This window comes from Notolepis coatsorum (assembly GCF_963971535.1).
Source record: "Notolepis coatsorum genome assembly, chromosome: 13".
Classification (NCBI taxonomy): Eukaryota; Metazoa; Chordata; class Actinopteri; order Aulopiformes; family Paralepididae; genus Notolepis; species Notolepis coatsorum.
In genome coordinates this window covers 127,236,567-127,249,965 of record NC_140177.1, presented here as the reverse complement: position 1 = coordinate 127,249,965, position 13,399 = coordinate 127,236,567, and the positions used below count along the sequence as shown (strand labels likewise).

General features: G+C 47.2%; 1 protein-coding gene across 1 annotated transcript in view; it reads left to right on the top strand.

Moving 5' to 3' along the window:
- LOC311239495 (supervillin-like) overlaps positions 1 to 13,399 on the top strand; it is a gene marked incomplete at its 5' end in the record, with an annotated part of 302,875 nt that overhangs the window by 219,785 nt on the left and 69,691 nt on the right. Inside the window, 3 exons of the mRNA XM_084327801.1 lie at positions 1,444 to 1,591; positions 2,553 to 2,832; positions 3,229 to 3,380. Of these exons, the coding sequence (XP_084183927.1) occupies positions 1,444 to 1,591; positions 2,553 to 2,832; positions 3,229 to 3,380 (580 nt within the window). The remainder of the gene's footprint in view (positions 1 to 1,443; positions 1,592 to 2,552; positions 2,833 to 3,228; positions 3,381 to 13,399) is intronic.

Sequence of the window (13,399 nt, the reverse complement as noted above, 5' to 3'; positions counted from 1 at the left end):
AATTTTATTAGGGCTGACCTCGATTAGTCGAATAGTCGACTAATCAATCGGAAGGAGCCGTAGTCGACTGCCAAACCTCTTAGTCGAATGCAAAAAAAAAAGATTATTATTATTATTATTATATATTTTTGTATCATTCTTTCCAAAAGCAAAGACGCCTAGAAGCGTGGCTAATGCTAATGGCGCACATACCAGCGAGGCTAACTGCCTAAGAAAACGGGCACAGAGGCACTGAAAGAGGATTTCACACACTAGACATATCAAGATGTATCCCTCAGTGGACTAATTGCATGCTTTCACAGAAGACAAGAAGCCAAGCACCCCCCACAGCCCAAATGGAATGATCCCCCCAAACATTTAAAAAATAAATAAAAATGCATTCAGGGAACCAGTCGACTATCGGCAAATTTTGGCCAATCAAAGTCGACAATACAAATCCTTAGTCGGGGACAGGCCTAAATTTCTTCTACTGCTGCTATGATGCCTGAATTTCCCCAAGGGGATCAATAAAGGAATATCTTATCTTATCTTACCCTTTCACTGCCGCACTACCAAACGGTTAACCCTTTCACTGCGACAATACACAGAAGGTTAACCCTTTCACTGCCACGGGAAAAAGGGTTACCCTTTCACTGCCACACTACAGAAGGTTAACCCTTTACTATCACACTACCGACGGTAGTGTGATAGTAAAGGGTTAACCTTCTGTAGTGTGGCAGTGAAAGGGTTAAGTGGGTCGTATAACCCCTCCCCTGCCTCGGGAGTGTAGCAGCGTTGTCCTTAGATGACTGTGATTGGTTCCAGGGCCCCCCACACTCCCCTCTATTCCTAAATGCTGAGACCTCTCTACCAGACCTTTCTTATGAATGTTAAGAAAGGTGCGGACAGGGTGAGACTAGTTTGGCACCCACATAGAGAGACACACAAGACACATTTTATATTTAAAGAAGCATACCAACATTTTGGGAAATTAGCTTACTGTCTTCTCCAGAGAGAGACAAGAAGATAGATACCAGTTATCTCTCTGTGTGTTCAGTAGATAGCTTAGCACAATGAATGGAAGCGGACATGGCCGGAGAGGAAACTGGTATCTATCTTCTTGTCTCTCTCTGGAGAAGACAGTAAGCTGATTTCCCAAAATGTTGGCGTGTTCTTTTAACCTATTCATTGCCATGTTGTACTGTAACAACACAGTAATTTCCTATTGGGGACAATGCAGTTCTTATCTCTCATATAAGTACCACACTATTTAACATTACTTTAAAATGTAAACATTTGTGTGTGTGTGTGTGTGTGTGTGTGTGTGTGTGTGTGTGTGTGTGTGTGTGTGTGTGTGTGTGTGTGTGTGTGTGTGTGTGTGTGTGTGTGTGTGTGTGTGTGTGTGTGTGTGTGTGTGTGTGTGTGTGTGTGTGTGTGTGTGTGTGTGTGTGTGTGTGTCCATAGGAAGGGCCAGGGCCGTCCCGACTGGGCCATATTTGGCCGGCTAACGGAGCACAACGAGACCATCCTGTTCAAAGAGAAGTTCCTAGACTGGGCTGATGCAAAGCCCCTCTCACCAAAGACCAAGCAAGTCCCGGAAGAGAAGCTACCGGTACGTATCTCTCCACAGTTTTATTAAAGTCCCTGAACAGAAGCTACCAGAACGTATCTCTCCACAGTTTTATTAAAGTCCCTGAACAGAAGCTACCAGAACGTATCTCTCCACAGTTTTATTAAAGTCCCTGAACAGAAGCTACCAGAACGTATCTCTCCACAGTTTTATTAAAGTCCCTGAACAGAAGCTACCAGAACGTATCTCTTCACAGTTTTATTAAAGGCCCTGAACAGAAGCTACCAGAACGTATCTCTTCACAGTTTTATTAAAGGCCCTGAACAGAAGCTACCGGTACATATTGTCATGTAACTCGAGAACCGAGGCACGGATTTGGTCGAGTGAGGTGGCATTCGAGCAGCAACAAATAGGGCTTTAATTCTATATATAATATCTTTGGCGATAAATGCAGCCTAGAGCCGCTAGACGCTCGCAAAGTGCCGTGACTTTCGTCTGTTCCGCCGGCGGGCACGGGCCGTTGCATGTTAAGAGTTAAAGTCCCTGAACAGAAGCTACCGGTACAACACATCCATCTTCTCTCTCCTCTTCTCTGTCCATCTGTTATGTATTACACTGTGGTGCAGGCTCACTTCCAGTTGATATTCCTTATACATTTGTATAACAAGAAAACAGACCAAAGGATGGTCTTTGTTGTTGTTGTTGTTGTTGTTGTTGTTGTTGTTGTTGTTGTTGTTGTGTGAGTTATTTATATGAGAAATAGAGAAAACAGGATTGTTTTATGCATTCTCTGTTCATGAATCATATTTCACAAGCTTGGGTTTAACTGGTGAATTGTTGAATGGTATCTGGAGCTGAGATTAAATGGATGGTATTGAAAACTTAACTGTATTGAATATATGTCAATAATGTCATATAAAACATCTATGAGAAAGTGGCCATATACAAATTTTCTAAAACATTTGTTTTAGTGTCCCAAACTCAAGCCGCTCTCCTCTCTCAGGAGGCCCCTGGGCGAGAGTGCCGCCCCTACGATGCCACGCTGATGCTCCCCGTTCTCCAGACGTCCGTCTCGACCATCCTGGACGGCTGCAACGTGGGCCGCGGCCACGGCGCAGTGGAGCGCGACGACCCCCTGAGGGCGCTGGAGGTCAGCACGCTGGCCGTGGACGTGTGGCACATCCTGGAGTTCGACTACAGCCGCCTGCCGCGCCAGAGCATCGGGCAGTTCCACGAGGGGGACGCCTACGTGGTGAAGTGGAAGTACATGGTCAGCGCCACAGGTCAGTAATGAAGAGGCTCTACAGGTCAGAGGTCAGTCACTGAAGAGGCTCTTAAACTACAGGTCAGTTACTGAAGAGGCTCTTAAACTACAGGTCAGTCACTGAAGAGGCTCTTAAACTACAGGTCAGTCACTGAAGAGGCTCTTAAACTACAGGTCAGTCACTGAAGAGGCTCTTAAACTACAGGTCAGTCACTGAAGAGGCTCTTAAACTACAGGTCAGTCACTGAAGAGGCTCTTGAACTACAGGTCAGTCACTGAACAGGCTCTTACACCACGTTCACACAGACTACTTGATTTGCTGTGTATATATTGTGTGTATTTGATTTGCTGTGTATATACTGTGTGTATTTGATTTGCTGTGTATTTACTGTGTGTATTTCTACGTGTTCCCTAGTGGGTCGCCAGCAGAACCCTGAGGCGAGGAGCACAGGTCCTGGGAAGGAGACGTGTTGTTACTTCTTCTGGCAGGGAAGACACTCCACTGTCAGTGAGAAAGGAACGTCAGCCCTGATGACGGTGGAGCTGGATGAGGAGAGAGGAGCTCAGGTAGGACGTATGCCGAGATCATCTCTGACAAGTCTGCAGTTTCCATGCTAGCTCCAGTACCCATGCTAGCTCCAGTACCCATGCTAGCTCCAGTACCCATGCTAGCTCCAGTTTCCATGCTAGTTCCAAGTAGTGGTCTGCAAGGGCCTTGAAATGAAGCCCGTACCCAGCCCGAGCCCGTGAACTTCAGGCCCTGCCCGAAAATAAGCCCGACTGTAAATAATATTTTAGGCCCTAGCCCGCGTGAAAACCAGATTTTTTTTTTATTATTTATTATTAATTTCTTTTTAATTTTCTTTTTAAATATTCGAAACACGGTTTTATATGAACTTAATAAATAAACAAAAACGAAAATGTTCAATAGGTCTACCTAAATAACAGATAGTGAAAACGAAAGAAACATTAATATATATATTATAACATATAGCCAAAAATTATTTAATTTTTTTGTTTTAAATATTCTAAACACTGTTTATATATTAACTTAATAAATAAACAAAAACGAAAATGTCCAATAGGTCTAACTAAATAACACATTATCATGCTGAAAACTAACAACCAGTATAGCCTTTTTTCGCAAATTCTATTTCCCAGCGCGAGTCAGCCTCGTAAAACTCGTAATTTGAAGGCTATATGGAATCTTCTTTGACACACACACACACACACACGACACAATAGCCTACTCAGTCACTGTACAAACAAACAGAAAACATAAATCAGATTTCGAGCAGAGCAACATTTATATAATGAAAGCGCAACAGAACAGGGCAGCAGCGACGTCACCCCAGACACCAGCAAATAATAATAATCAAACTCACCACTTCGCTGTGTTGATGTCAGCAAGGCGTTGAACAACGTTAACAACGTTAACATCCAAGAACAAATTAAAACATTCGCCAACTGGCTATATTCCAACTTCAACCTATGCCGCTTCGGTCTGGTTAATTTGTTCATCATCCACCTGAGCTCCCCTCGAGTTATCATCCACCTGAGCCGCGCGCTCCCCTCGAGTTATCATCCACCTGAGCCGCGCGCTCCCCTCGAGTTATCATCCACCTGAGCCGCGCGCTCCCCTCGAGTTATCATCCACCTGAGCCGCGCGCTCCCCTCGAGTTATCATCCACCTGAGCCGTGCGCTCCCCTCGAGTTATCATCCACCTGAGCCGCGCGCTCCCCTCGAGTTATCCCTGCAGGCTGCGGAGGGAGACATCCAAATGTTTCCAAAAATGCAACTTTCCCTTATTTTATCTGTTAACCTATACATCTTGACTCCTCAGACATGAGGCTTTCACGCTCTGATGACAGCACTACGTTACGCGAAAATGAAACAGAAACTTAAGGTTAACCTATAACCCTATGAGTATAGCGAGCGCAAAAAAAAATAAATAAAAAAAAGACGCAATATTAGCCCGAATTATTTATTTAAAAACAAAGCCCTACCCAGCCCGAACCCGTCGGGTCGGGTAGGGCCCCGTCGGGCTTGGGCAAGGTTGCAGTGCACTAGTTCCAATACCCATGCTAGCTCCAGTTTCCATGCTAGCTCCAGTACCCATGCTAGCTCCAGTTTCCATGCTAGCTCCAGTACCCATGCTAGCTCCAGTTTCTATGCTAGCTCCAGTACCCATGCTAGCTCCAGTTTCCATGCTAGCTCCAGTACCCATGCTAGCTCCAGTATCCATGTTAGCTCTTTACTTCAAACCATTACAACCTGTAACTAAGATTGCTTTGTGTGGTGTTAGGAAATACCCTTATAGTTCTTTTATTGAATGAAGCAGTGAGACAAGTTGAGTCTGAAGTCTGGTGCCGCCAAGGTTCTTATCTCAAGTACACAGAACACAGGAAGGACAGCTCTTCAATCCGGACCATCTGCTCGAATACACCCGCAGAATGATACTTGACCACAGACAGCCACATATTTTATACAGTATGGTACATAGGCCAACCTCTTTTCTACCTTGGTGATTGATAGCCGTCATGTCACAGTTTGAGGACACAGGATCTTATCAGAATGGTATTGTGTATGTCTCTCGGTGTGTTATGCATTGATGTCTATGTGATGTGCGCTTGTGTGTGTGTTAAAGTGAGAGACATGAGTTTGCATGTTTAGCTGGCACTTTCTACACTCTCGAACAAAAAAAGGGGGGGGGGGGGGTGTATCTCTCTCTATGTGTGTGCATTAGTGTCTGCGTGATGTGTGCCTGTGTGTGTGTTAAATTGAGAGACATGAGTTTGCATGTCTAGGTGTCACTCTTGAACAAAAAAAGGGGGGGGGTGTGTATCTCTCTCTATGTGTGTGCATTAGTGTCTGCGTGATGTGTCCGCAGAGTGTGTTAAAGTGTGTGTGCTGGTGTGTGTGTAGGCTTGTGCATGCTCCTGATATCATCATGCACCTGTGTCTAGACTGTTTCAAAGGGGGCCCATATGTTTACACAGAGACCGTTTCATGGGGCGGCCTGTGTCTACACAGAGACATCTGACGTCAGTGTACAGCCTGAAAAAGATATTGACAACAGATCAATGAATTAAAACTATCAATCCCCCTTTTGACATATAAATCTATATGTCAACACAACAATTCATTGTGCACCCAACAATATGACACAACCATCAATCACCAAGACATACACTAAGCATGGACCTGTCAAAAGGCCAAGGTCAGGAACAAATAGAGTACATCGCTTTGACCCTTTTAACCTCCTTCCAGTTAAGAGTACCCTCCTCCCGTTCGGATGCACTCCTTCCCCTACTTAGATGCACCTCTCCCCGTAAGGTTTAGGCAGTCCGCTACGACGCAACAACCAGCTCCTTTCTTAGGACTGCCTTGTCCGACGTCGGCCCCTCTCCCCCAACAGAGATGCAGGTCTCCACTTCCGGCGGTAAGGTCCCCTCACATGAACGGAAGAAGTCCCCTTATTTTACCTTCAGGTGCAGTGTAAGGCTGGGTCCCTTTCCAATCTTAGGAGAGACAATCCAGATTCCTCTGAATTGACACCCCTTACCCTTCTGCTTCCCAGTGGTTCTTTTCAAACCTGCTGATCACAGAAGCACAACTCGCCCACTAACGCATTCGGTTTCGGCTTACTGTGGCCTGACTGTACATTGAGCCCGACGCATTTATGCCAATAGGGTCATAAATGCTCATCGGACCGACCGGTGACGCAGTCGATAGAGATCTCATAGTCCTCATCAAGTCAGGACCCCAAGCAGCTGAGGTCCGTAGTACCTCCCAGCCACTCAGTTTCGAAACCTACGGTCTGCTCCCCATCCCACTTGCTTTGGGTATGGAAACTTTGACCGTTTTCACCAGCCTGGCCTGTTCAAAGCAGGTGCTGTGCCCCTCCCGGCGCACTGCCCCACTACTAGGTTTGGACCGTCGTCCACCTACCACCCAGTGCCCACATATACATTACATGCGACGTTATCTGGGCCGACTAGACGGTAACACAGTAAGATGTTGGTCACCTTGCCAGACACGAGGGCCTTCAGTTTCTCCCCAGCACTATATATGCGATTTAACGTGCCCAGGGAATCTTCCGATTCCACCGCCGCCTGTTCCGGAGTAGAGGTTCGGGGTGCCTAATCCCCTCCCTACTCCGGACATATACCTACATATCGGATGACCACCAATACTGCCATCAATACATCAGACCTGCACTTAATCCAAGAGGGCGTGTATATCATAGAAGCGTGAAGCTTAACTATACGGGGGCCCAGAGGCAAACATAGCACGAAGCGCATGGAATAGCAGAGACATGTGACAATTAGATGGTCCAGTGGTCATCCAGTAGCGTCCAGTGTCGTCAGGGCCGTAGATGGGCAGGCCATAGATCAAACACGTGAAAATACTAATTACAATTACCCAATATAACCCACAACTAACACGAGGATACAGTTATCAAGATTCACTGTATATTCATAAAGGAATGAAAACACAAAAAAAATAACAATAAACTGACGTTGATATAACCTTAACCAGGACCTGTAAAATATGGAAATGATGCTTGACCGCTTTCGCACAATGTACATGCCTAAAATACTATGTAAGACAGTTCAGCCAGGTCAGTTTTCTTTTGCACAATATCAACCATATCTCAAGACAGTTCAGTCTCAGTTCAGTCACATTTCGCATAATTTCAATCAATTTATACTTTCTCATCTATTATTAATTTATTCAGTTGTTGTGTCCAATTCAGTTCAATTTATTCAGTTGTTGTGTGGAGTCCAATTCAGTTCAATTTATTCAGTTGCTGTGTGGAGTCCAATTCAGTTCAATTTATTCAGTTGCTGTGTGGAGTCCACACAGAGTCCAAACACCGCAGGCCATCAGGCAGAGAGCGGCGACCGACACCGTCAGTCAGCCATCACCCCCAGAGGACACTGCATCATACTGAATTCAGGCCGAAGTCCTGTTGCCGGCCCCTCCCCCTCAATCCGGCACCAGCCCTATATTTTCAGGCGAGCAGCGAGCAACAGCTCGTGACATCGTCGGGGTTGTATTTCCACCCCACCACCGGCGGAGAAGGGCCTCGGTACGGTTCTCAGCATGACCACAGCGTCCCTAATGAAGCGGATGACAGCTGACCGTTCCCCATCGCGTCCATGGTCGCTCAGCCTCTCCCCAACCCGATAGCCTGTTGGAAGAATCAAAGCACACAGAACACCACACAGCTTACTCAACAACCAGTACAATGCATCCAGACTTATTTATGAGAAAACCCATTGATTGAAATACATAAAAAAATGCGTAAAGAACCACTCAACTTTCAGATTCCGAGTTCCGGCATATCAGCGTCATACTCCGTCACCATCACCCAAACTCACAAATGAAAAAGAAGAAAAAATAATGCAATGATTTTCAATGGTTGCAATCTCTATGCCGAAGGATCATTAGAAAATCAGACTAAAATTCACATAAATCAAAACAAAACACACATTGTCCCACATAAGAGTATACAATATCCCATGAGTAGACAATATTCTAATGAGTATATGATAAAAAGAAAAGAAAGAAAAAAAATATATATCTTGTCCCCATTCTCACAACCCTACCACGACCTCATAGAAACTTGCAGTTGGTTCCCCCACATCCTCATCCCCGGATGCCATCATGTCAGCAGAGTCCGGTGGCTCAGACACGGGGGACCCCAGCTGGACAGGAAAGAGACGGGGAGGAGAGCCGGCCGGTGCATCCTCCAAGGGCTCCTCATAGGCCGGTGCCTTGAGCACGGATCCTGCAGTCGCCTCGTGGGCATCCTCTCCATCCCCCAACAGGGCCCCCAACTCGCCCATACACAGGGCCTCCAACTTGCCCATACCATGCATCCCCAACAGGGCCTCCAACTCGTCCATACCATACATCTCCAACATGGCCTCCAACTTGTCCATATCATACATACCACCCTCTCCATCGCCTACACACCCAGCCTCCCCCATTCACCATCATCTGGTACCCAGCATCCCCTTCATTCACCATCATCTGGTACTCCGGTACTTGCGCGAATCTCGTGTCAACCGCAGTCACAATAACTTTCTCACAGAGTTTCCTGATGCATGGAATACAACAGCATCCACATAGGACAAATAGTGCCACTGACGTTATGAGGGTTACCATCACTGACGCTATCAGCCCTTTCCACTGACCAAAATGTTTGCTCAACCATTCACTAACGACATTTGTCACTCCTGAATCAGTCGCCATACTTGCAGACAGGGTCCTCAGCCCCTTCAGGGCTCTGGTTACAGACCCATCACCGGCTGTGTTGTTGGGGAGGAAAATGCAGCATTGGTCCCCAAATAGCGAGCACACGCCCCCTTTCTCGGCCAAGAGCATATCTACAGCGATCCTATTTTGGTAGGCCATCAACGAAGTGGCTGATAATTGCTCAGACAGTCCCTCAATTGCATCACGAGTCATGTTCCCTAGCCTCTGTAGATTGAAATGAATATAATTGATTCGGTCCACATTCTTATTAGGGGTGATCCAGACGAAGATTGACTCGAAGCCTGCAGCGATCTCGTCCACCAGCTTAAACTCGCTTGGTACCCCCCTTGGGATTCCTATTGCATCCACGTACGTAGGATTACCTGCATACAAATCAAAGCTTGCCGCTCTCCTTCTGCGGAAGAAATGCAGGGGATGCCTGACACGTATAGCAGCAGCAGCTCGTTCTATGTCAGCTACGGAAATAGAGGTTATTGTTACCGGGGCAACCAGTGAGATCAACGTACATGACCCTGTCCATGCCTTATCGAGCGTGTTCCTCAACTTTGTCCCTCCACAATACCAATAGATGTCCGCACGTGATTTTGTTAGTCTAGACACATTTTCCCAACGGGTAACATCTATGGTGATGTTGCACCACGTCTTGTCTATAGTACCCATCCTCTTCTCATCATTTGGTCGGATGTGATCGCGCCTATAGCACACATGATCACCCCGTATTGGATTGAACAAGGGGGGCCTTATGTCTTTGGGCGAGAGTGGGTAAACCCCGTCCAGGTATCTACACCCTTTACTGGGGTTATCAGTCATCATGAGTTCAGTCATGCACCAGGTCTCATTAATTGAAAACATAGAGGGTACCGTTAGTAACGCCGGTCTCGCTCCTGCACATATTACACATTCCCTTCTGGTTGCAGCCGCCGCATTTTCAGTGAAATCAATCCAATAATTCTTCTGGAAGAATCCAGTTTCCCTGGCAAATGCCCTCTCAATCGTGTCAGAGTCCCCTTTTACAGGTCCAACAACCAGGGAATTGTCAAGGTTTCGAATTACAGGCCTGGGTGGTACGGACAAGGGAGGTACTTCAAGGAGGTCCTCCTTGATTATTATGTGGAACAGAGCACTCGGAAAATCATTGGAGATAGAGGTAAGCCAAAACGACCCCCAGTCGTGTACACCGGGGTCTACAAGGGTTAAATCCAGAGGATTGCAGTTAGCTTTGGTACAGTTCCCGGGTCTAGGTAGTTTGGTGAATACCAGTCTCTGTATCAAGTCTCTACCACTGGACCTTCTCATGGTGGCGTCTATGGGTCGCGGTCCCTTCCTGGGATGTCGGGTGGCCCAGGCCGCCCTCTTGTAACTATCCCAGCAAGGATTAGTGTGGACCGGCTGGTCGTAGTAACTCAAGCACAATACGAACATCTCGTTCGTCATCAGCTGTTGGTATGTAACAGGGTTACCGTTGCACGTCAGGATCTCACATGCGTCAAATCTGTAGCTTGCCGTAGCTCCGATATTGAATCTAAACCTAGCGGGGGGGCGTGTCATCCTCCCAATGTCTTCCGACTCCCCTCTCTCATGGGATAACTTAGATACAGCAATAAACCTAGATGGATAAGGGCCCCCGGGCGTGTATGGCTCAGAAACGTCTCGTCTCTCCCGGCTGTGCTCAACCCTTGGCACACCAGAGCTAACATTACCAGAGATATCACATTTAGGATCAGATTTTGGGTTTGGGATGTCGAGCGGGAATGCTACAGCATACCGTAAATCCAATGGTGGGCCTGTATCAGAGGGGATTGCAGTTGTATTTCCTGCTTGTGTGTTCCTATAATATCTATCTACCCCCCATACGAAGGGAGCAATAACCAAGGCGGTCATTGCGACAATAATGAATATTATCTCGGTAGCTGAGCATCCCAACCCGGCAAGTGCCCTCTTACTCTTGGTAGCTGGACATCCCAACCTGGCGAGTGCCCCCTCACCCTTCAATTTGGTGTATTTGGACCCGGGCATTTTTGTCTCTAATCACTGGATACTTCGGCCAGGTCCCTCCGTACTGCGTTAAGATCCCGCTCGGTGGGGTCTCTTGACTTACAAATATGTGTCTTATGCAGCCAATTACTGAGACGTTCCTCCCTAAGCCAGACCTTAACACAATGGGTAGTTACTTCTGCTACCTTGAACGGACCTAGCCAGCGTGGGTCAGACCAATTGAATTTGTTCACTTTTCTCATCACCCAGTCCCCAACTTCCACTGGGCTGGTTTCCACTTCTCTGTCGTCCTTGGTCAGTATCTCGATCACCTGTTGAGATATTGCCATTACAGCGTTGGTCATGCCTTTTACGTAATCACTCAATTCGGAGTGTGCCAGCACCAATGGTGGAGTAGTACTGGGCGCGGTCTGAAACGGGCACGGCATCTTCCTACCAGTAAGCACCTCATGAGGACTCACATTGAGAGTCGCAGAGGTGCTGGATCTCATGGTGAAGAGGACTATGGGAAGGGCTTCCGGCCAAGCCAAACTGGTTGCTTTGCAGACTTTTGCCAACCCTTCCTTGATAGTGCGGTTTGCCCTTTCTACCAGCCCCTGCGATGCGGGGTGGTACACAGCCCCGAATCGGTGTATTATACCGAAATGTTTCTCCACCTCCTGGAGGGCTTCATTAGAGAAGTGGGAACCATTATCGGACCGGATCGCTTCAACTAGCCCGAATCTGGGGATTAGTTCTCTGATTAGCCATTTAATCACTTCGGTTGCCTTCTCAGTCTTGGTGGGAATGGCCTCTACCCACCGGGAGAATGTGTCTACACACACTAACAGATACCTCTTCCCCTCCACCCGATGTTGCACTCCCATATCCGTAAAGTCTATGCAAATTTCTTTCCATGGTGCCGCCGGGGTGGGAAAACTACCGAGACCTGCTTTCAGTGCTGCCTTTGGGTTAAACTCACAGCATATCTCACATGATAACACAAAGTATTTACAAATATCCCTTAGGTGGGGGTGCCACCAGTGCTGGGAGATGAGGGTGTTAACCTTTGACCCTGCGCAGTGCCCTCTACTATGTGCTTCCTGACAGAGTAAGTTGAGTAGTCCAGCCGGAGCTACCACCTTCCCCTCATGGTTCCTATATATACCCTCCTGATCTCTGCTCGCTCCCTTCTCTAGCCACGCCTGCTTCTCCATGGGAGCCGCACCCTGCTGAAGTTCTCTGATTCGCTCACTCGTTAGTTCTCTCCCTTCTGGAGTGTCCTGTTTTCCTTTAGTTGGTTTCTGGACCAATTGCTTCTGCACAGTGGGGTCTCGGTATCCAGCAACGCGTTTAGCCTCCATATCAGCAGCGTTGTTCCCCTTTGTGATATATCCCTCCCCCTTTTGGTGTCCCTTGCATTTCAGTACAGCCACCTCAGCAGGTGCGGTCAATGCTTCGTAGAGTTTAGTAAGCTGTGTCAGATGCTTAACAGGTTCCCCTGACGAGGTGACATACCCCTTCCTCCCCCAATGCGGCATGTCAACATGAATCGCATGTGTGGCATACGCAGAGTCCGTATGCAAGTTTACCCGTTTACCCTCAGCTGCTAAACATGCTTCTGTTATCCCCACTAGTTCAGCCAACTGGGCTGACGCGGTCTGGGGTATTATGCCCGATGTCACTGTGGAGTATCCCCCATCCATTCCCAGTTCTACCACAGCATAGGATGAGATAAGTGCACCAGTGGGGCCATGATGACTGTGTCCATCGCTAAACAGTGTCATGTCTGGTGAGTCGAGTGGGAGGTCAGACAGTGACTCATGCAGCTTCATCTCTTGTCGCGTTCGTTCAATACAGCAGTGGGTGTCTGCTCTGCATTCATGATCCTGTTCAGTTTCCATTTGCTCAGCCATGTTAACCCTATCTGTGCTGAAGTGTACATGGGTCATCCCTAAAATGCGCTTTAGGTTTTCCGTCCTATGGCTTGATAGTGTAAACGCACTAGCGTCTAAATATGCCTTGACACCATGCCCTGTATGTACAATGGTCTGATTGTCCATTGTGATGTGTGATGTCTTTTGTAAAGCCTTACCTATGGCTGCAATGTTACGAGTGCATGATGGATGACCCATCTCTATTTTATCTAGTCTAGTACTATAATACATCAGCACCTGTCGCCCCTTCTCTGTCTTCTGGTACAGGACTGAGTTACAGATCCCGCCCGTTTCGGAGACATCTAGATGAAAAGGTTCGGAGTAGTCAGGTGTGTGGAGAGAGCATGCTTCGGACATGGCTGTTTTAATCTCTATGAAGGCCCTCT